Here is a 25917-nt window from a genome sequence, read left to right on the forward strand (position 1 = left end):
TCTACAGGCATTAGGTCATAGGGCGTGATGTGCTTGAAAGTAGCTTTTTACGCGTTCGACCCAAGTTCGAATCCGCCTTTTGCCGAACTAGCTCTTCTCCCTTTTCTCAACACATATGAGATGTAAAATGTATAGTCTAACATAAAGATCTCAAGCGTTATATTTTGCCAACAAACTAAAATGGAAACCGTGAAATGGCTTAGTGCCTTTATAAAACAGCAAACGACTTTACTTAAGTACGTAGCTGTGATTACACAATCCCAAAACGAATAGCACCGGGAGGCGTCTGGAATAACTGTGCAATGATCAATCCGCATTTGAAGCTAATTTTACAGTAGGCTCATTTTCAGAATGTCCTTCTCGTATAACGCCAACGACCGCACAAATGGGCTTCCTTTGTGAAATAGGCCTATAGCAGACCACAGATAGATAGATAGATAGATAGATAGATAGATAGATAGATAGATAGATAGAAGTTTAAATGTGTTTGGCCTATTATAAATTTAGGAACATAACAAGCATTACAAACTACAATAGCCTAAACAGAACTGGAACCTTTGTAAGATATGCGCTCGTCTCAACAAAAACTGCAGAGTTTTTTAAAACATCTTGTGTGGAGAAAATATTGTTTATTCTGCAAGCCATGGCAAAACGCAGGATAACTTGTAGGCTATAGCCTACTTCAAAGGAAAACAAATTTGCCGAGTAAAAACAGAGTTTGTGTTGTTGAATCATATTTTTTCTAGTACATCTTAAAACCTAGAGCTCATGACAAGTAAAAGTTCCAAATGGACAAACATTAAATGCAAAAACCAGTGTGAATAAAATAAACTAGAAAGTGGCCAACTTTGAAGTAGGGTTCAAGTTTTAATTAGTTGTAGCCTACAGCTTGAAGTGTTTTTCTCATACACAGATATGGCCTATTTATGAATGAAATTTCATGCATTTATTTGCCATTTAAACTGACGCAAACAGGGAAAGAGAGTAGAAAACACTTATTATCCTGTCGCCCCCTCTAGTGGACAGCATTGAGTATTACGGCCTAATGCAAGTCGATGGATTTTTTGGGAAACTAAGTCTGACCAGTTAGAAAATATATAGTCAGACCAGTCTGAAGGTCTGAGATGAGTTTGTTGAAAAATGTTAGTTCTAGGTGGAGTCAATTTATCATAATAATAAATAATAATGTTTAAATATATGCTGGCTTTCTCAAGCCAACATAATAAAGCTCAGAGAAACATTGACCAATTCAGTAGTATTAGTTTTATAATAAAACTAATAACATTTTAAAGGTATCCAGTGCTCTTCAACTGACATGATTTTAATTAATCCCAAACCTGGTAATTTTGTCAGTATTAATGTACGTTCACTGATTCTAGCTTCTCTCTTTTCTGTCTCTTTCTTTTCATGTGAACTGAGTAGGCTACACATGCTTACATTCATAAATATGAACTTTATTTCTATTCAATTTTCAAAATTATTTATACATATATCACACACGCCTACCTGCCTTTTGACGTAAATAAAAGACGAGAGTGGCAAATGTTACGGACATATTATATGGTACAGTTCAGCCTATTATTGATTTTTATTTCCACTTCCCTTTTTCCAAAGAAAAACTGTATTTATCAATAGGAATAGCTACATCATGCTAAAATATTCTGTCATACTATGGCTCACAATAATGGGGTCGCTTGCAAGTCGCAGCAGCACGAATTAGGTGACCAGCAACATATTTCTGCTTCAGATATTATGTGTAGTTAACAGTGAGTGATGGTTTCAGACATTATTTTATTAAAGTGCATTTGTCAGTGCCGCACTCATATTGACTCTTTCTGCCTGACAGAAAGAAAAGCTCGTAGCTTACTGAAGGCGGAGCGGTTTGACCAATCAGATGAAAGGGGCGTTTCAGCACCGCCCACGTGTGCAAATGAAATATCGAACCCATAACCCGATTTGTAAACCACAAACGAAAAATGAAAAAATCGAGCCAAAATCTCATTTTTCGTTTTTTAAACTAAACTAAAAAACAAATAAACAAGCAGGTTTTCATATCTCGTTATTCCATTCCAAATAGGAAATGAAATGAGCTCCTGTGTTATTCATTCTGAATCCGTGTATCATTCGTTCAAAGTCGTTTTTTGAATTAATATTGAATATAGAAAAATGAGAAAACGGTTCCTTTTTCGCTTTTTCATTTTTACAAAAAAACGAAAAACAAGAATTCAGCTGGATTTCTCGTTTTTCGTTCTCAGTTAGAAAAATGAATAAACAGCTTGAATATTCGATTTCGCCCCATCTAGTCTATTCCCCGGTACGGGTTGTGTCGAGACATTCGTTAGTCTGGTTGTTTGATGAAAAAAAGATTAAATGTAGTTGCAATAAATGCGTTAAGAATCCGCACAACGGAGGACTCTCATTCTGCTGTGCAGAACTGATGACGGAACAGTTTGATCTTCGGCTGACAAATCAGAGGAAATGGGTGTTTAATTCCCGCCCACGTGTAGAAATCGAATATTCAAGCTGTTTATTCATTTTTCTAACTGAGAACGAAAAACGAAAAATCAAGCTGAATTCTTGTTTTTCGGTTTTTGGAAAAAACGAAAAAGGAACTGTTTTCTAATTTTTCTACTTTCAATATTAATTCAAAAAACGACTGAACGAATGATACACGGATTATTCTGGGTATGAATCCAACTAACATGACTGTTAAACAGAATAGGCCTAGTCAAGTATTGATAAGCATATGTATTTTTCAAGCTAAACGACTCATTGCTATTTGTTGGCCAAACATGGAAATACCTAGAATAATTTAATGGCTATACATCAGATACATTGAACAATCACTGTCATGTCTAAATATATTTCATAAGAAATGCTAAGTAATGCATAGTCCAAATATGAGATATAAAGTTTTAAAGTTGAGAGTGACACACTTACAAATAAATATCACACATATTTTAAACACTACTTTTTAATGTACATTTATTTGCAACACTTATGTTAACAGCATTAATAAGTTATTAATGGAAATAACTGCTAACTATTAAGCCAATGGACACAAATCTGCATTATCATGGGAACCTCCCTGGTTAAAATAATGAGAAAATTGCTTTGTCTTTCATTGCTCCCATAATCAATACATTCAAAATGGCAACATGGCACACTAGTGCCCTACTCACTCTAAATGAACAACTTCAACAATTATGACGTCTGCCCTTCAAAGTAACGAATAAGTATATTCGGCAGTACTTATATAAGTATATAGGGCATAGAATATTAGCAACCTATAAACATAATCCCAGCCAAATTCGTTACTTATTAGGGTCACCTGGAAACATTTCCTTTATAATCTGGCCTATTTGCAGCACTTATCTATATTTTGTTTTGTTTGGAAATTTTGTAGCAATTTTTTTTATTTTGTTGTGATGTCAGTATTTGAAACATACATGTCTTGTGAAACTGATGAAAATGTTTACATAAATCACAGGCATTTTTCAATTTAAATATGTTTTCTTCAGTTGCAACGCGTGGAGCTCTATCAGCCACCGTACAAATCACTTCCTTGACCTAACTTAAGCTTCAACCAGAAATTTACACTCTCTTAAGCTTTGAATATGATAGTGGTGTAACCCCCGCATCCTGGCCACATTTGCCCCTGGACCTCTGTTCATCATGGCCTCCTAAACATCCCCATATACTGATTGGCTTCATCACTATCCCCTCTCCACCAGTAAGATGGTATTTAGTGTGCGTTCTGGCGCAATATTGCTTACGTTGCATCATCATCATCCAAGTGGATGCTGCACATTGGTAGTGGTTGAAAAGATTATCCCCCTACTATGTAAAACACTTTGAGGTCTCAGAAAAAGGACTATTTAAATGTATCAAATTGTCATTATTACTAATATTATGCAAAACCAGTTATGTTACTACTATTGTAAAACAAGTATATCAACCAGTATTATTTTGTAATATCCTAATACCAAAATATTTTCAAATTATGTTTTCAAATGAAAAATAATATAATGGAAAGAAAATATGTATACATTTGATTAAATATACAACTATAAATACTCCCATCAAGTATGTCCATAATGAAACACAATTATTACAAAGTGCAGTCTTCTTGTTGTGTGCTCTACATCACATGGACAATGATGGATTGTTGATGTTTTTAACTTAACAGACAATTAGTCAGTTGTTTTAAACTTGAACCTGACCGATAACTTGTTGTTCCATCTTAGTCTTATAAAACTGTCACATTCACCGTCTTCTTCCTCATCTGTGTGTGCACTACACTTCCCATCATCCTCCTTGGCACACCTGCACTCTATCAGCCATCATCATCATCACCTGCACTCCCTCGTTAACAAGCCCTATATATTCAGCACTCCCTTCACTCTTTGTCTGGTCTTGTCAATACAAGACACACAGACTCCCTTCCTACAAGACTTACCTGAAAACCTACCTGAGACGATCCTCATCAGCCTGTCTACCATCCATCTTCTGAGCCTTCATCTTCATCATCTGCAAAGAGAAAGAGAGACTTGATTATCATTCAGCTAAGCTTCCATTGTTTTTCTAATTTTGGTTTACTCACCATTCATCTCTGGATCCGATCCATTCTGCTAAATAAACACATTAAACTTACCATCTTGTCTGTTCCCTGTGTGAATCGTGACAATATTCATTATTGATGTGACAATACACAAAACTAACAATCCAATACAAAACTCAATTTTGAAGTCACAATTCAGTACAACAGGGATACAAAATCTAAACAATAAATATATATATTTTAGTCAAATTAGTCTTTAATCAAATATTGCAATTTAGATTTTTCCCCATATTGCACAGCCCTAGTACATTACATGCTTTTTAAATGACTTATCCCCATCTTTTGATTAACAATACACCTGCATAATCAAATTAATCTGCTACATTAAATAATCAGCAATAGCCTCATAATAACAAATACATTCATTGACAATCATTTTAAGACCTATATATATATATATATATATATGAAATGACCTGCCCATACATAATTACACACTAAGTTTTAATATTCAAAAGCAATATTCACCCACATCTTCCTTAACAATATTCAGGCCCTATAATGATAGGTGTTTTTCATCACAATCAAACAATTTCTTTTAATACATCTTACTTGCATATAATGTAAACTATACAAACTTCAGGGCTCCAAAATAACTTTTTTTTTACCAGAACCGCTGTAGCCCCTGACTAAAATTTTAGGAGCACAAGCAGAAAATATAGAAACACACAGTGGCGTAACGAGCCAACACCGGGCCCTTAAGCAGGATTATCAAGGCGGGCCCCCTACTACAACACGTGATGACGCTACGCGCACCAAAAAAAAAAAAACTGCTGGTGACAGCGCACCACAATAACACATTGTTACTGTTACTGCTATATACACATAGGCCTAGGTCCAAATACATAAAAAAAAGATGCTCACTTACATTATTGCTGCATTTTCCGGGCTTTCCTCTGTGCGAAGTTGTCGATCATATCATTAAGATCCAGATAGCGCGCATGGGCATTCTCAATCGCTTCAGGTGCTTTACTCGCTTCACTCTCTTGCTCCATCTCAATCTCGATCTCCCCCTGTGTCATCTTTTTAAAGAAGCTTCCTATTTTTGGTAATTTATTAAATAATTTATCAAATTACTCTTTTCGTTTGCGCTTTTGAAAGCCACTTTTGTGTTTAAAATTTGACGACTCCATATCTGTCTCAAGTTCAAAGTTTTTTACTGTTTTGCAGGCAATGTGCATGTTCACCCGGGGATTCCCCAGTCCCAATTCGAAACAAATTACACCAAATTCATCATTGTTCGTTTCAAACATTTATTTAATGATCAGTCAAATATGTTGTTGTCACTATTTATTCAAATCAATTCGCAAAAAAATTTAAATGCGATCAGACTAAAAGTAGTAAAATGCGATAGGGGGACCCGGCTGTCAATCAATATCTTCCAGTAACGCGGGCGGGCCCCTGATTGGTCCGGGCCCGTAAGCAACCGCTTACCCTGCTTACCGATAGTTACGCCTGTGGAAACACACCTTAAATCATTGCAATGCAATCAGAATGGGAAACTAGCAGCCGCCACCAGCGAATACCTTTTTAAAATGGCAGATGACTTTGCCTTGTATATCAGCCACAGTGGCAGGTGGATTGAAAAACATTTTTATTGGTTCCTATTTAAAAGCTGTCCAAATTGTTACAAGGAATGTTTTCTCAAAGAATGCAAGTAACAATAATGAACTTTTGTGAAATTACTCATTTAATTGGATTTCATCACTTTGTCATGGACAGCGCTAGTCCGTGTGTCATAACACTGAATGGACCATGACACATATATCTCAGCTGAGGTACACACAAAATGACACTGATCGATAAAAAAAAAAAAAAGCCAAATTATCCCCATGTAAAGAGGCTCACCACGGAGTCATCAGTAGCTACGTACAAACTGAGAAGATACTTTTTGAACAAGTGGCACATTGATGACTAAGGGCAAAAGAGGGAATAGTTAGCCTACCTTCCCAACATCCAGTCCATGCACTGAACACTATCAAACCAACGCGTCAAAATATTACTAAATGCGTACGGTACATTAATAAGATATGTATTAATAAAAATGAAAAATTATTGAAGCATTCAAAATATACTAGTGCACTTTCTTTTATAAATTTGGTTACAGAAAAACTGGCTGAAAAAATTGCCAGCCACAGTGGCTGTTGAGCAAAAAATAATTTCCCACCCTGAATGCAATTGTTCACATTTTACCCCAAAAAGTCTGTATTACTGACAAATGCTTTTACATAAAATAGACTTACCGTACAGAAACTTCACAACACTCCAGAGACTAACATTTAACAGCAGCAGAAGCATAGCCACTCAGTTCAACGGAGACAATTTTGCAGTCACATTCTGCAGCCCTGAACTCCTACACACACTCACCTTTTTTTTGCCGTGATGGAGAAAGCGCAACATCACACAGCTTAACTGGAGTTCTGAAGAATAAACAACAAAATTACAAAACAATTTTACACAAAATTTTACCATATAAACCTAACAAATGGTTCACCTACAAAATATTACATTTCTACACTACATCTATACATTTTATTGTTTAAAATTGTTTACGCCAATAAAAATTGCCATACAGAACTCAGATACAGTTCTATCACAAAAATAACTATACACAAAAATAGACCAAATATAGAAAATACAAAAACACTTTTACCATTGATATAAAACATGCATCACATTAAGACCTCTATGGCATAGGTTATACATGATTTGCAAAAAAGTATTTTATTTAATAAACTGCAAACTTATGTCCCAGTCCCCTTAAATACACCAACCATTAAGCTTTCATTTAGGCAATCATTTCTAAAAAATACATTAAATATAAAAGTCTTTTCCATTTGCCTATTTGAAATTTAAAACACTTGCATTTTTGTATTGCAATATATTGTATCAATATGTATCATGAATAGTGACAGTGGCCCTCATTTATCAATCTTGCGTAGAAACGGGCGTATATGTTGGCGTAAGATTATGCTTACACTCCTCTCACCGCCTGATTTATGAAGCTTTGCGTACCTTTGAAATCCAGGTGTACGCAATACCTGCCCTTGATAAATGCCGCGGCTGAAAACGATCGTCATTAGAATAACACGCCCCTATATATTCAAGCCTCTGCTTCCCCCATGCCCTCATTTTACGCCATGGACACACGGAAGACGGCAAAGAAAAGAAACTTCTCCGACGTGGAGATAGAGACCATCACCAGAGAAGTGGAAAAAAACAAAATTGTTTTATTTGGGAGTTTAAAGAGTGGGATTAAAGGCGCCCACAAAAACAAAATATGGAACCAAATTACGAGTTCTGTTAATAGTGTGGGGGTTGAGAAGCGCACTCCAGCAGAGGTAAGAATGTTTTAATATAGACCAATAGTGATCAAGTTAAGCATGAGTTTTCTTTATTGCTTAATATAGACCAATAGTGATCAAGTTTAGCATGAGTTTTCTTGTTTATTGTAGGTGAAAAAAAAAGTGGTCAGATATAAAGATCGCCACAAAGAGGCACGTCTCGGCACTGAAGAGGAGCCAGAGTCAGACTGGGGGAGGCCCACCGGACCCAAGCCTCCAGCTGACACCGAACGATGAGCGGGTGGCAGCCCTCATCGGAACGGTGTCTTTAGAAGGTATCACCGGTGGGGGAGATACCGACGACATTCATGGTAAGTACACTTAAATTTGATAGACCAAAAAAAAAAGAAAAAATTCTTTTTAAATTCTTAAATTTTGCTCTATTGTTTTGCAGATGATGGCACTGCAGGCCCCAGCGCCCTCGAGGCATCTCCCCCTCAGCCCATCCAGGAGCCTGAGCCTATCCTTGCGCCCCACCCAGAGCCTGAGCAGGTGCAAGCGGGAGAAGCCGAGGCACGTCCACCAGCCTCCCGTGCGCCACGGCCAAGGGTCCTGACGGATGAGGTCCTGGAAAGACAGACAGAAATTTGTAGACTACTGGTCGAAATTAACCATTCATTAGTGTCAATAAATACGACATTAAAGCAAATAAATGAAAACTTAAAAAAATAAAACAATGAAAACGAAGTCTGTGTTATTTTAACTTACCCTTAAAACCGCCGAACAAGGTCCCGTCTGAGCTGACCAGCTCCTAAAGCCGGTGGTGCTGCCCACTGCTCCACTGGCACTTCTGGGTCTGGGGCCAGCGCGTCAAATGGCACACGGTTTATCTCAGCCATGTTGTGCAAGACGGCACATGCCAAAATGATGTTGCACACCTTCTCTGGCGAATAGAGCAACGTGCCCCCCGCGTGTGCCAGGCAGAGCTATCTACCTTTTAGGAGCCCCACGCAGCGCTCCACAGTGGCTCGTGTTAGTGCGTGCGCGTGGTTAAAGTTGCGCTCCTGAAGTCCAAAAGAGGATAACCCCTGTCACCTAAAGGGGAAAAGAGAGGTAAGGAAACGAATATATTTTTCAAAATTAATTTGCTCTTAGTACTCATCTAAAAGATAACCATGACCCCTCATTGCGCCCTCCTGCAGCCGTCTGCACACGCTGCTGTGCTAAAAAATGAAGGCATCGTGGGTGCCTCCAGGCCATCGTGCCACAACATTTAATAGGCAGAGTCTGGCATCACAAATAATTTGCACATTGACTGAATGATAATTTTTGCGATTGATGTATGCGTAATCATTAACCGATGGTGGTTTCAGACGCACGTAGGTACAGTCAATTGCACCTATGACATTTGGAATCCCAGCAATCTCATAAAACCCCCTTTTAATCATTGTTTGCTGGGCATTGTCGTATGGGAATTGTATGTAGTGTGGGATGAGAGTCCTGATAGCAGCCAGCACGGATGACAGCATGCGGCTCATGGTGGGTTGGGGATATGCCAGACCTGTCAGCAATCTCCCGTTGAAAGGTTCCAGTGGCCAAGAACCCCAGTGTGGAGAGAACCCCTTGACCGCCGGGTCTCACGTTGGAGGTAGGGCTCCAGGTTATTGCACAGCTCCAGGAGAAGATGCCTTGGAAGACGGAATCTGCTCATCAGCCATTCATCTGATTCATTCAGAAGATCTCGCCTATCCTGAAATACTCTTTCCCTTCTCAAGGGCGCATATGCGTCTTCTAAAAGCGCCAGGTCAGCCATCATTGAGAATTGGTGTACGGTGGAAATCCAGTTTAAATAGCTGTTTGGATGAGCAAATGACCTATCACAATGCATTATTTTACAGCACGCGTTTTGAAACAATTAGCATTTAATTTCGGATCACGTCACATGTATTGGGGTGTACAATAGTGATGATGATTTGATGTGGAGTACCATTCATTCACATTAATAATTGCATGACAATTTTTTATATTCTTATTATTATTATGATTTTTATTATTAATGACGCTTATTGTTATTTAGAAGAAGAATGTCGTTATTATTATTATTTGTATTATTATTATTATTATTTAAAAGAAGAAGAATGTCATTTTTATTATTTTGTCAGTCTGAATTATTTTTTGGTCATTGAAAGCCTTTCATTACTGAACCCAGTCCTAACCCTGAAACGTCAGGTAAAGCGCACAGGCTCGCAACTGAAGGAATACATATGCCTACAAATCAAATGCTTTGGTAAAGTCACACAAATTAAACATTGAAGTCCATGTTGCACAAAAATAAACACTGAAGTTTATAATTACTATGTTGTTGTTTTTTACAGTGGGTCATAATATATCATATCTTTTAGTTTGTCAGTGCATTTTGTGGTGTTAGGAATTGTTTTTCTGCGCATTTCCGCACTAACTCAAAACGTGCGTACATGTACACCACCTCCTGAGCTGGTGTAGGATTTGAGCGTGCCGTACGCCAACGTCCATATTGATAAATCTCAAAGTCACCGTGGTTTTGGGTGTACGCTGGAAATTTGGTGTACGCACTTTTGATAAATGAGGGCCACTATGTATCGTGGATGATTCACCCAAAATAAAAATTACTGTGTGTGGAAAATTACTAGTTTTAGTGTGAGTACTACAATAAACTACTATATATAATGTTGAATATAATGTATAATAATGAAAAAGGGAATATTTGTGTGTCCTCCCTGCTGAAAAATCCAGCTTAAACCAGCTTAAGATGGTCAGGCTGGTTTTGGCTGGTCTCCCAGCCTGGTCATAGCTGGTTTATCAGGCTGGTTTTAGAGGGGTTTTGAACACTTTTTTTTTTAGCTGGTCTTAGCTGGTCAGCCTGGCTGGTCTTAGCTGGTCATTGTTGGTCTTAGCTGGTTTTAGGCTGGCCATTGTTGGTCTTAGCTGGTCAGGCTGGTCTTAGCTGGTCATTGTTGGTCTTAGCTGGTTAGGCTGGTCTTAGCTGGTCATTGTTGGTCTTGGCTGGTTTTAGCTGGTCAGGCTGGTCTTAGCTGGTCATTGTTGGTCTTGGCTGGTCAGGCTGGCTGACTCTATGTCTTCTCTATTTTTCCTGCCACTGGGTATTGTGACAAATAATGTAAACAATTTCAAGTATACTTTAAAAATCTTCAGAAGCACAGGCAACCATTCAAACAAATTCCTTTTATTTGATATAGCAGCCCCTTAAAACAACCCATTGATATGCTAACAGTAATGCACAAAATTATTAATTGAAATGATTAAAATGCTAAAAACTATATACAGAAGTAACTGTAAAGGTGAACAATAACAGAATTATTGAGATACATTTTCATTTTTCTTTTCTTTTTTTATGACGTCTTGTATTTTCTGGGGTATGTAATACCCCACTTGCTTCTCCCTCTTCTCTCTCTCTGTCCTTTTTCAGGTTCTCTTTGTTTGAGCCAGTCACTGAAGCAGACTTGAAAGAGAAATAATTTGTTGAAGAGAAATTAATTTGTCACTTTTCAACTAGTAAAACTTAGAAAGGCAAACTATATTGTCACATATTTGTTCAATATTTTCCCTTTTTTTAGAAGTAGTAGCCTACGGTTGTCTCTGATAGTTGTTCCTTGTGTATATTGCTAATTAGCAATATACACAAGGAACAACTATCAGAGACAACTGTAGGCTACTACTTCTAAAAAAAGGGAAAATATTGAACAAATATGTGTTCAATATTTTATAGATTACTTATAAATATAGATTACTTTACATAAACTTTCTTTTTATATTATAAAGAGAAAGTTTATGTAAAGTAATCTATTCTTTATACGCCAATGAAATTAAATATACATCTGAAGGTGTTTAATTATGTTCTAGATCATTTTAATGACCAATAGGCGAGTATAAATGGATTACTATAAATAAGGATATCTAAACATTGACAGTTTTACAAACATTAAAAATATCAACAAATGTAAAACCATTTTAACTAAATTGACTATGGTTACATAAAGTACATGAATGGATGGATGAATAGATTACCTCTCAAAGCTTGGAGGGTGTCAGGGGAGGCTTTGCAGAATGTTTATTCATGGGACACTCCTTTCCTGACACACTTCTGCTCTTTAAAGTGTTTGTCCCCCACAGTGCCACAGCCATCTCTTTAACATAGAAAGAATCTTTGGTAGATAAATGAATCTTCTTCCATGCCTCTTCTCTGATCCAAACATTGTTTCCTATGTGGATCTTCAAGACAAAACATAAATGAGCTTCAATTGTATAAAAAAAAAAAATAAAAAAAAACACTCTTCAAAATATTTATGTTCTACAGAAGAAAGAAACTTAAACAGAATATATTCCAGTTGGTAGCTATAAATGTTGTGACGTTACTTTAAGTACTTTGGCTACCACATAAGAGCTGCATTTTTTTTTTTTAAGATCTCAATATTAAAAATAAGAAGCTGTAATTTTTTCCTACAAAGATATCTAGTCATTTCAGTGAGATCTTAACAATTTGTGTGGAACCTTTCAGCATGTGTCAAGCAACCTTAGTCTGGGTAGATGCCATTTTTAATTCCAAGTGAATCAAAAATGAGGCTGTGTGGGATATGCATACAGTCAGTTCAAAAGGTTATACCATCTACATGTGCTGGATCTTTTTACATCATCAAGTCAAGTCAAGTTTATTTGTATAGCGCTTTTCACAATACAGATTGTATCAAAGCAGCTTCACAGTATTAAATTAAAATAATACAACAAAGTTTGTTTCAAGAGGAATTTATTGATTGATAAAATTAAATTAAATATCCCCAAAATATCCCGAACTGAGCAAGCCAAAGGCAACAGTGGCAAGGAACCGAAAAACTCCATCAAGTGACCTAATGGTGTCCTAAAACTCCATCAGGTGACCTAATGGAGAAAAAAAAAAACCTTGGGAGAACCCAGGCTCAGTCGGGGGCCAGTTCTCCTCTGGCATTTATGAGCTAGAGGCCGGATTGTAGTTTGAACTGTAGGATTATATGAATGCCTGGCTGAAGAGATGCGACTTTAATCTAGTTTTAAACTGGGAGAGCGAGTCTGAGCAACGAACAGTATCAGGAAGACTATTCCAGAGTTTTGGAGCCAAATGTGAAAATGCTCTCCCTCCTTTGGTGGTTCTGGATATCCTAGGTATGACCAAAAGCCTTGAATTTAGTGATCTTAAAGAGCGCGATGGATTATAGGGCGATAGAAGATCCGTTAAATAGACTGGAGCTAAGCCGTTTAGGGCTTTATAAGTCAGTAGCAATACCTTGTAATTAATACGGAACTTTATAGGTAACCAATGCAGTGATGATAAAATCGGTGTTATATGATCATATTTTCTTGATCTCGTAAGAACTCTAGCGGCGGCAACCCATGTTTTTCTAAAATTGATTTTTTTTAAACTATATATTCCATCAACATAACAGAACATTTAACTGATTGTAAGTCTGTCTTTTACAGACAGTGTTAGCTGTAGCTTTGCTTTAGAATTAAAGGCACAATATGATTTTATGATTTTTTGGATTAAAATATCCAAAAACCACTAAACCTGTGTTATTCAATTCAATTGAAATTTGTATAGCGCTTTTCACAATACACATCGCTTCAAAGCTGCTTTACAGAAAATGCATGAGTCCAGATTTCAATTTAGAGTGATCTTTTATCAGAGGAGAAGTTATGCATTTCAGAAATGTACATATACAAATCACACAGTTAGCTAATAATGTAATAATATAAAGCTAAAATAATATGCTCATTGAAGTAATGAATACCTGTCTGTTAACAAATTATTGTTATATATTTTGTTGACTTGTGTACTTGCGTACATTATCCCAAATGTTTCCAACAATTTTTAAATCCAGAGAAATCAGCACTTTTAACTAGTGTAACGTCCGTTGTCATTGCGTCGCATGTCAGTGATGTCATATCATGATTAGTCTTAGGCTTTTGAAACTCTTGTTTTCTTGAATTATAACGAGTATCACATTTTTACCATGCCTCCGAGACAACACTATTTTGACACTAAGTGGCTAACATAGCATAATCAGAAAGAGCTTTATTTGTAGTAAAAGTAGCACAGCATTTTTTTCCACCACATAAATGTGTTTTCAATTTAATTGTATGCCAAATAGCATTTAGTCATCCAGCTTTTATTAATATTATATTCTAATAATGAGTTAGCTCACTGTAATGTGCAATGGTGTGTTGTGCAGGTGTCTCTGATTAGAAATTGCTTCACCAGTCTCGTTCTGCTCCCACGGCTCAACTTTTTGACGTGTGCATTTCATGAAAACCAAAGTTGTGTAAAAAGGCTTGACACTAATGTACCTTTCCATCCTTTATTTCATAAAGGCTCAGAGGTGATTCAGAGGTGTTTATATTCAGAGGTGGTGTCGTGGCAAATTCATGATCTTTGGTTCAGGTCTTCAATGTCTGGTTCAGGTCTCAGAAGAATTAACTTTATTGAGCAGTTCAACAAAGTGAGATGTCAGCTTCACATCTGATCTAACAATGGTCTGCATTCAAGTCTTATACCTTTTCTTATCACTTGGTGTCCAGTTAGCATCCATACAGTTATCTTTTTCCTTTTTGCTCCTCCTCGTCACTTCGCCATGATTAGAAACACCTGCACCTTATTTCTATTGGTGGCCGTCCTTACGCATGCGCTTTATTAAATATGACTTCATATATGTTTTTTTGGGGTACATTTCCACTCTTGTCCTCACACAACCTTTTACCCAGTTTTTATCCTGTCCTCACATACTCTTTTGGCCCGTTCTCAGAGTTTGTCCTCTATTGACCAGTTCTCTCTGTCTCCCATCATTTTTGTCCCCCCATTTTTAGGCCTAGTTTCTCCAGGATTTTTATCATGCATTTGGACTCATGTATGAGACAGATGAAATTCTCCAATAGTGGGTTGATGCCCTCTGAACTATTGGGCAGCTCATCTGGTCTTCTGTCAGGTGTGCTCTCAACCGGTGTGGACGTTCCATTAAGAAAAGATGGACCTGCAACCAAACAAACAATGATAGGGGCAAATGTATTATAGCCTTCAAATAAAAGGTAAAGTCCTATTCTAGTTAAATATAATACTCTAAAAAATAATTCATCCTTTCAACATAAACATTGAGGCAGCAGTCATGTGTTCAACATAAGTGGTATGACCTTTTTTTTTTTTTATAAATCATGTTATTTATTTATATGAAGTTTTTGTAACTTTACATTTTATAGATAGATAGATTTAAAGCATTTTAGCATAAATTGCAACTAAAATGTGAACAAATGAATATGAATCTCTGAATACATATCTAAATATTCTGAATGTGCTTTAGATGATTAGAGCAATACTTGTTTCTGAGAAGGCTCTTTGTAGCACTTTGTTGATGTTGTGCTGCAGTGTAATGTTGAGGCTTCTGTATGTAGCCAGCTCTGCAACAAGATCCTCCTTCTCCTTTCCTAATTCAGCACATCTTTAATGTTAGAACAAGAAACAGAGAAGAAATTTCAGTTTTCTCATCAGATTCTCATATTCTAAGATTCTGAAATTGATCACTAAACTTTCATTATTAAGAATCTCTTATTATAGGCTATGTTTGTAAATAAGAAAGCATTTTATTATTCATAAACTCTTACTTATGTTTGCATTCTTCAAGCTCTTCTTCCACGTCATGTCTTTGCAAATCCTCATATATTTTTTGAGGTAAAACTCCATCTTCATCGTCAGAAGAACACTCCTCTCTTTTTTTCTTTGGGTCTGTCTCAAAAAGTGGGGCCTCTCTCTTCTTTGCCTTTCTTTCTTCAAGAATTTTCAAAAGGTTTTTTCTTTTTTCAGAATCCTCAACTGTCTTAAGCGTTCTCTGTAAAGCATTATTATTATTATTATTATTATTATATCATCAATAAAAATGTAATCAATGAATGTTACATTTTTATTGCCTCTCACCCTCTCATCACTGGGCATCACAGGAACTTCACTCCACTGGTTTGAGTCCTATCTCACAGGTAGGTCCTTCAAGGTCACATGGAGAGGCGAGGTATCCAGAGCACATCAGCTGTTCCCCAGGGTTCAGTTCTTGGTCCCTTCCTCTTCTCCATCTACACCACATCACTGGGACACATCAGAATCAGAAAGAATCAGAATCAGAAAGAGCTTTATTGCCAAGTATGCTTGCGCATACGAGGAATTTGTCTTGGTGACAGTAGCTTCCAGTACACATACAATATATAGTGACAAGACAAGTGACAAGTAACATAGGTATAAATAAAATAAATAAAAAAAGATTATAAATTATAAATATATATAAAGTTATAAGGTGCTATAATGAAATGTCTGAGGGAAGTATTGCACATGTTTGTTCCACAGTAGGGGAACATTTAAGTGTTCATGAGGTAGATGGCCTGGGGAAAGAAACTTTTCCTGTGTCTGGTTGTTTTTGTGCTCGGTGCTCTGTAGCGTCGACCAGACGGTAACAGTTCAAACAGAAAGTGTGCTGGGTGTGACGGGTCCAGAGTGATTTTGCGAGCCCTTTTACTCACTCTGGATGAGTACAGTACTTTGAGTGTGGGAAGGGTAGTGCCAGTGATTCGCTCAGCAGTCCGAACTATCCGCTGTAGTCTACGGAGGTCGGTTTTGGTAGCAGAGCCGAACCAGACGGTGATGGAAGTGCAGAGGATGGACTGGATGACAGCTGAGTAGAACTGTACGAGCAGCTCCTGTGGCAGGTTGAATTTCCTCAGCTGACGCAGGAAGTACAGTCTCTGTTGGGCTTTCTTCACAATAGAGTCTATGTGAGTGTCCCACTTCAGATCCTGAGAGATGGTGGTGCCCAGGAACCTGAATGACTCTACTGCAGTCACAGTGCTGTCCATGATGGTGAGTGAAGGGAGTGCAGGGGGGTTTCTCCTGAAGTCCACGATCATCTCCACTGTTTTGAGCGTGTTCAGCTCCAGGTTGTTATAACTGCACCAAAGAGCCAGCTGCTCCACCTCGTCACCGTTCCGGATGAGTCCGATAACAGTAGTGTCGTCCGCAAACTTCAGGAGCTTGACAGAGGGGTCTTTAGAGGTGCAGTCATTTGTGTACAGGGAGAAGAGCAGTGGTGAGAGAACACATCCCTGTGGAGCACCGGTGCTGATGGTGCGGCTGTCGGACGTGATTTTGCCCATTCTGACTAGCTGTTGTCTGTCTGTCAGAAAGCTGGTGATCCATTGACAGACGGAGCTAGGGACAGAGAGCTGGGTCAGTTTGGTCTGGAGCAGTGATGGGACAATGGTGTTGAAGGCAGAACTAAAGTCCACGAACAGAATCCTTGCATAGGTCCCTGGTTTGTCCAGATGTTGTAGGGTGTAATGCAGTCCCATATTGACCACATCATCCACAGACCGGTTTGCTCTGTAGGCAAACTGCAGGGGGTCCAGCAAGGGTCCAGTGATGTCCTTCAGATATGCTAACACCAGTCTTTCGAATGACTTCATGGCCACAGATGTTAAGGCAACAGGTCTGTAGTCATTGAGTCCTGTGATCTTTGGTTTCTTCGGGAGTGGGATGATGGTGGAGCGTTTAAAGCAGAAAGGGACTTTGCACTGCTCCAGTGATCTGTTGAAGATCAGTGAGAAGATAGAGCCTGGTCAGCGCAGGTTTTCAGACAGGCTGGTGAAACACCGTCTGGGCCTGGTGCTTTCCTTCTCTTCTGTTTCCTGAAGATCTGACGCACATTATCCTCACTGATCTGAAGTGCAGGGGGGGAGGGGAGGGGGATGGCTGGAGGTGTTGATGGCTGTGTAGAGAGATGGTCAGGGCGGGTGTGGGGTGTCTGATCGGGGGTCTCAAATCTACAGTAAAAGACATTCAGCTCGTTCGCAAGATGCTTGTTGCTGTCGATGCTGGGGGATGGTGTCTTGTAGTTGGTAATGTCTTTCAGGCCTTTCCACACTGATGCAGGGTCGTTGGAGGAATACTGGTTTTCCAGCTTTTTGGCATAGCTCTTCTTAGCCACTTCAATCTCCTTTGTCAATGTGTTCCTGGCCTGATTATACAAGATCCTATCCCCACTCCTGTAGGCATCTTCTTTGACCTGACGAAGCTGTCTGAGTTTTGGTGTGAACCATGGTTTATCATTGTTGAATGATAAGTAAGTCCTGGTAGGGATGCATAAATCCTCACAGAAACTGATGTATGATGTTACAGTCTCTGTGAGCTCGTCCAGATCGCTGGCAGCAGCTTCAAAAACACTCCAGTCAGTGCATTCAAAACAGGCTTGTAAGACCTGCTCTGTGTCGTTGGTCCATCTCTTTACAGTCCTTGTTACTGGCTTAGCAGTTTTAAGTTTTTGCCTGTAAGTTGGTAGAAGATGAACCAGGCAGTGATCGGAAAGTCCAAGAGCTGCTCTGGCGACGGAGATATCTGGCGACATTGAGCGAAATACCGGAGTGAACATGGCTGTGAACGACTTTTGCAGATTATGTGAAGTAAATCTACGCATCCACGGTACAATCAGCGTCTACGTCACGGCTCTCAGCCCGCCCTCTGTTCGTTGATTGGCCGGCTGTTTTCAGGCCGGAGGAAAACGGAAAGCTATGACGCTGTCTCAGACTGAGTACAGAAGCGAAATGAAATTGAGCGGAAGTACGAAGTCTGACATAGTCAGGCTAAGGGTATGTACCATGGTAAATCTGAGGTACCATACTATGTACCATAGTAACATCTACAGTACCATGCAATGCACCATGGTACCATGATAATATCTTAAGTACTATATAGTATGTACCATGGTTATATGTAAGGTACCATGGTACTACTATGGTATACCGTGGTATGTACTATAGTACATCATGGTAAAATTTCTTATGGGCTTTAAGTCCATAGTCATATTACTCGGTATCGAATTAAATTTTCCTAAGTAACCTAAAATTGATTAGCTACAGTACGCCTATACAGTATACCATTTTGCATTTTAGACACATCTCGCACTTTTTTTCTTTTTCATTAGAGGTTCTAAATATTTTCAACACATCATTGGACAACATTAATTTATGTATTTCACAAATAATTAAACTCTGAAATATTCTGACATCTCTTTAATGATTGATTTATTGTATGTTCATTTCTATCCACTTTTTTAGACAGCAGCGTCTGAACGGGACTTTTATTTTGGCTATGTGACGTCATAAGTATGCGCCGCGCTCCTGTATCTGTTGGTATTTGGCTGAAGAAAGGTTTGTGTTCTTAAACATTTAGTGTTTAAATCAATGCAACCCGGTCAGGCAATCTTAGATAAAATGTTTTTTTTTGTAAAATGGCTTAATAGTTGTTGAATGTAACGGTGTATGAACGTTATTATTTATGAGTAAAAGTGAATCGATACATGAGTAACAGAATATGTGCAGCTCATTTAGCTCTCTATGCCACTTACGAGGCTGAATCCAGCTTCTTATTCGCAGCTTCTTATTGACGCTATCCATTCCACCTTAAATGACGCGAACTTCCGCGTTTGCTGGCTTCTTATTGACGCTCAACTTGAGGACCATGTAGTTTTTCTCTTTTTCGCGTTTTTTTAAAGGTATTGTGTTACTGTGTCTATTTTCAGACTAAAAGAATAATAAGCGATGTTTAAATGCAAATAATACTGATATATCAGCGAAAATGGACTGTAAAAATATAAAGGCATATAAATATAACTAGGCTACAGTATTCTTTAAAAATTGTACGTCATCAGCTCAATTTAGGGACCATGTGTGGTTTTTCTCTCATTTACACTTTTTAGGGACCCTGTTTATATTGTAGGCCTATCTATTTTCAGAAAAGAATAATACACTATTTTGAAAGGTAAATAATAATAACATAAAATGACTGTAAAAAATATTATTAGGCCTACATCATTCTTGCCTAATTATTGCAAATAACATAATTTGAATTTATAAAAAAAACAAAACAACTTTATTTATTTTTTATTATTATTACAAATTAAAGGTAACCAGAGATTATGCTCCAGCTTGGATCCAGCCTCTTATGAAGACTTCAGACACATTTGAATAGATGAAACCTACCCCTGCAAGGACTCCAGAACATCAGACATGGATGATTATTCAAAAATGATCATTTTATCATTGCTTTAAACTGCACACTAATTTTGCTTAAATGCATCTTCTATGATATTTGTAAATACTAATTTGTGTAAATACTAATCTTATAACTGTGCTTTCTGATATCTCATAAAATCCTATTGCGGTTTTGTAATAGAAACCTGCATTTTCTGTAAAGCTGCTTTGAAATTATGTATTGTGAAAAGCGTTATACAAATGAATGTATGAATTAAATTGAATTGACTTAAAAGAACCATTGCATGGTTACTGTACATTTTAAAGTTATGGACCCAATCTGACAATACAGAAGAGTTATCACATAGGGGGGCGTTTCACTGATACTTTATACCCTGCATCTGTGCTTGAATATAATCATGCACAATTTCAGATATTTTTACTGTAGAATTTTTAAATTATACCTCAGCTGCCTTTGAGGCTGCATTACAAGTTGCACTGGGGCCTTATACCCATTGTGCTTGACTGTAGACATGCACAATTTCAAGTTATGCACCCATGAATTTCAAGTATACATTTTCTGTCACTATAACAATAATAAAATACTATAATAAAACTATAACAATTGGATTTGAAGAACTGAAAATACATTTTGTCCAATATTAAACAAAGTAATTAATTTATCTTCATCATTTACTAAACTTTTTTTGGTTATCTTATCCTATATGAAAACTTTATGAAATTGTTATTAGATGTTATCACTATGAAACTGTAAATGTCAAAGATATAGGTTTTATATAAATATACATAGATATATGGCCATTCATATTGCATAGAAGTAGCTCCACAAAATGGGCTGAAGGCACAATACAGTATAATCCACAGTAATAATTGCTCAAAATTTGGATTTTGTTAGAGGAGTAGCTATACTAAATGTGATAATGTCCAGTTAAATGCACCCTGTGAGGCAGTCGAGAAACAGCGCCGTGAAATGTGCAGAAACTGCAATAGGCGGCTCTTTGTGCATTGTGTAATGTGTCAAGATCAAAGCTTCCTAAAAAAATAATTCCACCGTAAAAACTGCTTAAAATTTGGATTTCGTTAGAGTAATAGCTCTACTACAATGAGATAATGTCCACTTTAACGCACCCTCTGAAGCTGCCGAGAAACAGCACTACGAATTGTGCAGAAAATGCAATAGGCGGGTCTTTGTGCATTGTGTATTGTCAGGTTCAAAGCTTCATGGAAAAATAATTCTACAGTAAAAACTGCTTAAAATTTGGATTTTGTTAGAGTAGTAGCCCTTCTATAATAGGATAATGTCCACTTTAACGCACCCTCTGAGGCGGCCGAGAAACAGCACAGATGGGCAGAAAATGCAATAGGCGCTGATTGTGCAGTGTGTAAAGAGCCATGTTCAAAGCTTCCTTAAAAAAATAATTCTACAGTAAAAAGTGCTTAGAGTTTGTATAGCATTTTATGAGATGATATCAGAAAATACAGTTATAAGATACCACAAATTATAGTATTTACAAATATCATATATGCATTTAAGCTAAATTAATGTGCATGTTAAAGCAATGATAAAATGATCATTTTGGATAGTCATCCATGTTTGATGTTCTGGAGTCCTTGCAGGGGTAGGTTTCATCTATTCAAAGGTGCTGGGTCATCAGAAGTCTTCATAAGAGGCTGGATTAGAGCTAGAGCTGGATGTAATCTCTAGTTACATCGTGAAATTGAAATCTGTAATAATTGTTTTATTTATTTTTTATTTAATTGATTTATAAATGCATTCAAGTGATGTTATTTGCAATAATTAAAGAATGATTTTATTTTTACAGTCATTTTATGTGTTATTATTATTTACTTTTCAAATAGTTTATTATTCTTTTCTGAAAATATAAACAATACAAACAGGGTCTCTAAAAAGTGTGAATAAGTGAAAAACCATATGGTCCCTAAATTGAGCTGATGCAAAACAATAATTAAAGAATACTGTAGCCTAATTATATTTATGTGCCTATATATTTTTACAGTCCATTTTCGCTGATATATCAGTATTATTTGCATTTAAACATTTTTTATTATTCTTTTATTCTGAAAATAGACACAAAAGTAACACAATCCCTTTAAAAACGCAAAAAAGAGAAAAACCGCACGTGTAATGACAATTGTAGTTATTAAAGTAGTGTAATATATTAAATGTATTTATTAAAATTCCAAATATAAATAATAAATATTAAGTGCCTGTGTAATATGTATTCTTTTATTACATCTTTTATTACTTTTATTACAGTCCATTAACTCTCGCTCTGACTGACTCTCTTACCAGTGAACTGAACTACTGAACTAGAGCTGATTGAGATTTAAACCTAGAGATGTAGTGTGGATTTATTTTTCTTTCTGTTAATTATTCTCATCTTAAACAGGACAAACACACAGAAAAAGTCCTGATGAAGCGACTGAGATCCACATGACACTATTATAAAGATGGTGTTTATTAAAGAGGAGAGTGAAGACATTAGGATTGAAGAAGTATTCAGTGTGAAACAAGAAGAAAATGAGGAACAAACAGGTTGGTCTTCTTTTGAACATTTTTGAATAAAGTAAATGTTAGTTATAAACTTTTCAGTTGTTTTCTATAAGGGATCTTCTCATCTGTATCAAACCAGTCTTGTAGCACTCGTTATTCATTGAATCAAGCTATAATTGTTTTAATTATCATCTCTACCACGTTCACGTTGCATTGCAGCTCTTCATCATCATGAAAGTTTGTTATATGCATGCATTTTAAAACCATATCAGTCTAAACTTCGGATGTATGGTTTTCTGAGCGCACACGTCCGAAGCACGCGCACAGAAAGCTGGATGTCAGACGGCGGATCCCGTGATTATTAAACTAAGTTCTCTTCTATAGCGCTTAAACTGTCAAAAACACATAAACGGCTTTTTCTGAGACACTGCTTATGATTTATGGGGATTTAAAAAAAGAGTGTGGGTGGGTAATATTAACCATTATAGGGTGGTTGTGTACACACACTGCCAACACACATTTATGTTCAAATGCATAATAGGTCCTCTTTAAGTTGATCTAGGATGAGTGTTTCTTCTCCTGAACTCCATGTGGCAGCAACACATGTGGGATATTCTTCACATTAAGACAAACAGCGTAAATGTGAATGTCAGCGCCTGCAGCTTTCTCTGTTTTCTTTTCTGAAAGCTTGAATTCAGCTTCATTTTTGTAGGATAATTAAAAGATTAGACACTAACCCTAAAAGTCTTAAGCTAGTCCCAGACTAATATTCATGTTTGAGCTGTTTTAACTGAAAGCAACTCTCACTGACTCGTTGTAAAATATATCAGTGCCATTGTTTTGCCTCAAGAAGCACACCAGTAAAAAAAAAAAAAATCAATGGCACATTTATAAAAGCTACTTAAATGTTCTAATTGAACTAACCAAAAGTCACAGCATTTCAACACAACTTCTTCTCACATGTTTGAAGGCTGCTATTGGATCATTGAGGTTAAACGTCATATTATGCGTCTACGCATTACTTTACAGAGAGCTTGTGACCTACTAGCTGCGATCTGCGCTAAGAACAAATGGTGCAAAAAAATACAGTTAGTGAGGTAGTTACAAAATTACTATGTAGAGTGGGCTTTTATTGTGGCCAGCCTAAGGCACACCTGTGCAATAATTATGCTGTCTAATCATCATCATCTTGATATGCCACACCTGTGAGGTGGATGGATCATCTCGGCAAAGGAGAAGTGCTCACTAACACAGATTTGTGAACAATATTTGAGAGAAATAGGCCTTTTGTGTACATAGAAAAAGTCTTAGATCTTTGAGTTCAGCTCATGAAAAATGGGGGCAAAAACAAAAGTGTTACGTTTATAATTTTGTTCAGTGTAAATAGCTATTGTTAGTTACATTACACTGTTTAATGTCAGGCAGGCAGGCAAATAATTCACCCACTTTTGTGGACTGTCATATGTTGAAAGGAAATATCAAATTGAGGATCATTGCCATAACAGTAAAAACGAATGAAAATGTCCCTCAAGGAAAGTGTATATAAGGAGAAAAGCAGAGGTCCCCAATACTGAGCCTTGTGGCACTCCACACTTGTTTGATGAGACATCTGCATTCAGACACATGCGGTGGCAGTCAGGCAGATAAGACCTAAACCATGCTAATGCTTGTCCACTAATGCCAACATCATTCTCAAGCTATGCAAGATAATGTTGTGGTCTATCCTGACTGAAGCACAGTGTCTCAACATAGTTGAGAGGACATTATTTTTCGAAAAATGTAGATATGAATGGCAGTTTTGGGATTGGCCCATAATAAACCAATTATCTTGGGTCAAGTGGTAAGGGGTTTCATTACTGCCAGCTCTCTTAGACTGTCTTGCTTTTTTGGATGTGTCCTAAAGAATACAGTTTCTTATTGAGAAAAGATTCTGAGATAAGGTAACTCCACTTTCATTAACATATTAGGTATAGGATCTAGCACACATGTTGTTTGCTTTGATGCGTTAATGCAGTATTTTGATGTCTGTTCTTTTGTGCTATTAAACTGGTGTTAATTTGCATGTTGTTGTTTTTTTGCTTTAGACCTCATGAAGAAAGAAGAAAGTCAAGAATTTTATGAAAATGATGAGAAAGATCAGTGTGATGAACATCATGATGTCATGACTGGAGAAAAATCCACAGAGACTAAAAAGACTTCATCACATAAAAGAAAAGGTCAGAAAAACGTATCTAAGAATTATTGCATCTGCCATCAGTGTGGAAAGAGTTTAACTAAAAAAGGAAGCCTTAAAAAACATATGAGAATTCACACTGGAGAGAAGCCTTTCACCTGCCAACAGTGTGGAAAGAGTTTCACTCAAAAAGGAAACCTTAAAAAACACATGAGAATTCACACTGGAGTGAAGGCTTACACCTGCCAACAGTGTGGACAGGGTTTTGCACACAAAGAAAACCTTAAAGGCCACATGAGCATTCACACTGGAGAGAAGCCTTACACCTGCCAACAGTGTGGACAAAGTTTCACTCAAAAAGGGAACCTTAAAAAACACATGAGAATTCACACTGGAGAGAAGCCTTTCATATGCTCTCAGTGTGGAAAGAGTTTTATAAATAAAAAAGGCCTTGAATTACACATGAAAGCTCACACTGGAGAGAAGCCTCACACCTGCAAACTGTGTGGGAAGAGTTACTCACAAAAAGAATATCTTAAGAATCACATGAGAATTCACACTGGAGAGAAGCCTTTCATATGCTCTCAGTGTGGAAAGAGTTTTATAAACAAATCAATCCTTGAGGTTCACATAAGAACTCACACTGGAGAGAAGCCTTTCACCTGTCCTCACTGTGGAAAAAGTTTAATTTGCAAAGGAAACCTTAAGATTCACATGAGGCTCCACACTGGAGAGAAGCCTTACACGTGTCGTCAGTGTGAGAAGAGTTTCAGATATCAAAGAGACCTGAACCGTCATTTGCAAACTCATTCCTGAAATCAACTGTAGTGTTCTGTATGTGGTAAGAGGTTTACTAAATACAGCAGTTTCAGAAATCACTTGCATATTCAGTCTGGATGATGACATTTAATTTTGTAAAAAGTGTAAAATATGTAATAAAAATATGCGCTTTTAACATTAATCATCTATAAACCTATGTCTATACAGGAGAATACATCAATATTTTTCGAAATATTCAAACTGTTCATTCATCGCATCTTCAAAATAAAAGTTTAAACCCTCATGAGTTTGCGTGTTTTGATGTCCACATGTTATTGTTCAAGAAATTACAGTAGCTGTAACATTTCGATCGTAAAGAAGTGGCCAAATATTAAAGGGATGATCTTCAATGGGTCTGCCATTAACGAAGTGGAAAGAGCAAATGTACAGAAATTTTGGC

The 25917-nt window shown here is 37.2% G+C and overlaps 2 protein-coding genes across 2 annotated transcripts; one reads left to right on the forward strand and one right to left on the reverse strand.

The window, feature by feature from the left end:
• Positions 1-11973: 11973 nt before the first annotated feature.
• Positions 11974-15961, reverse strand: LOC309497256 (BEN domain-containing protein 5-like; the record flags this gene model as incomplete). The annotated part of the gene is made up of 6 exons (XM_082167485.1): positions 15896-15961; positions 15586-15809; positions 15301-15422; positions 14865-14960; positions 14281-14339; positions 11974-12174 (listed from the first exon to the last, which is right to left on the reverse strand). Exons 1-6 carry the CDS (start codon positions 15911-15913, stop codon positions 11974-11976), a joined length of 720 nt encoding a protein of 239 aa, XP_082023611.1. The 5' UTR covers positions 15914-15961.
• A 3115-nt stretch (positions 15962-19076) lies between these two features.
• On the forward strand, positions 19077-25917 carry LOC309497411 (uncharacterized protein). The gene is made up of 3 exons (XM_082167687.1): positions 19077-19167; positions 22422-22567; positions 24610-25917. The coding sequence occupies exons 2-3, from the start codon at positions 22483-22485 to the stop codon at positions 25512-25514; spliced, it is 990 nt and encodes a 329-aa protein (XP_082023813.1). The 5' UTR covers positions 19077-19167; positions 22422-22482; the 3' UTR covers positions 25515-25917.

This window comes from Leuciscus leuciscus, assembly GCF_965113295.1.
Source record: "Leuciscus leuciscus genome assembly, chromosome: 4".
In the NCBI taxonomy this organism is placed as follows: domain Eukaryota; kingdom Metazoa; phylum Chordata; class Actinopteri; order Cypriniformes; family Leuciscidae; genus Leuciscus; species Leuciscus leuciscus.

Excerpts from the sequence above, each read along its gene's own strand:
- LOC309497411 (XM_082167687.1), top strand. The coding sequence starts at position 22,483 with ATGGTGTTTATTAAAGAGGAGAGTGAAGACATTAGGATTGAAGAAGTA. Across the intron at positions 22,568-24,609 it reads AGAAAATGAGGAACAAACAG|ACCTCATGAAGAAAGAAGAA; the intron begins GTTGGTCTTCTT and ends TTTTTGCTTTAG.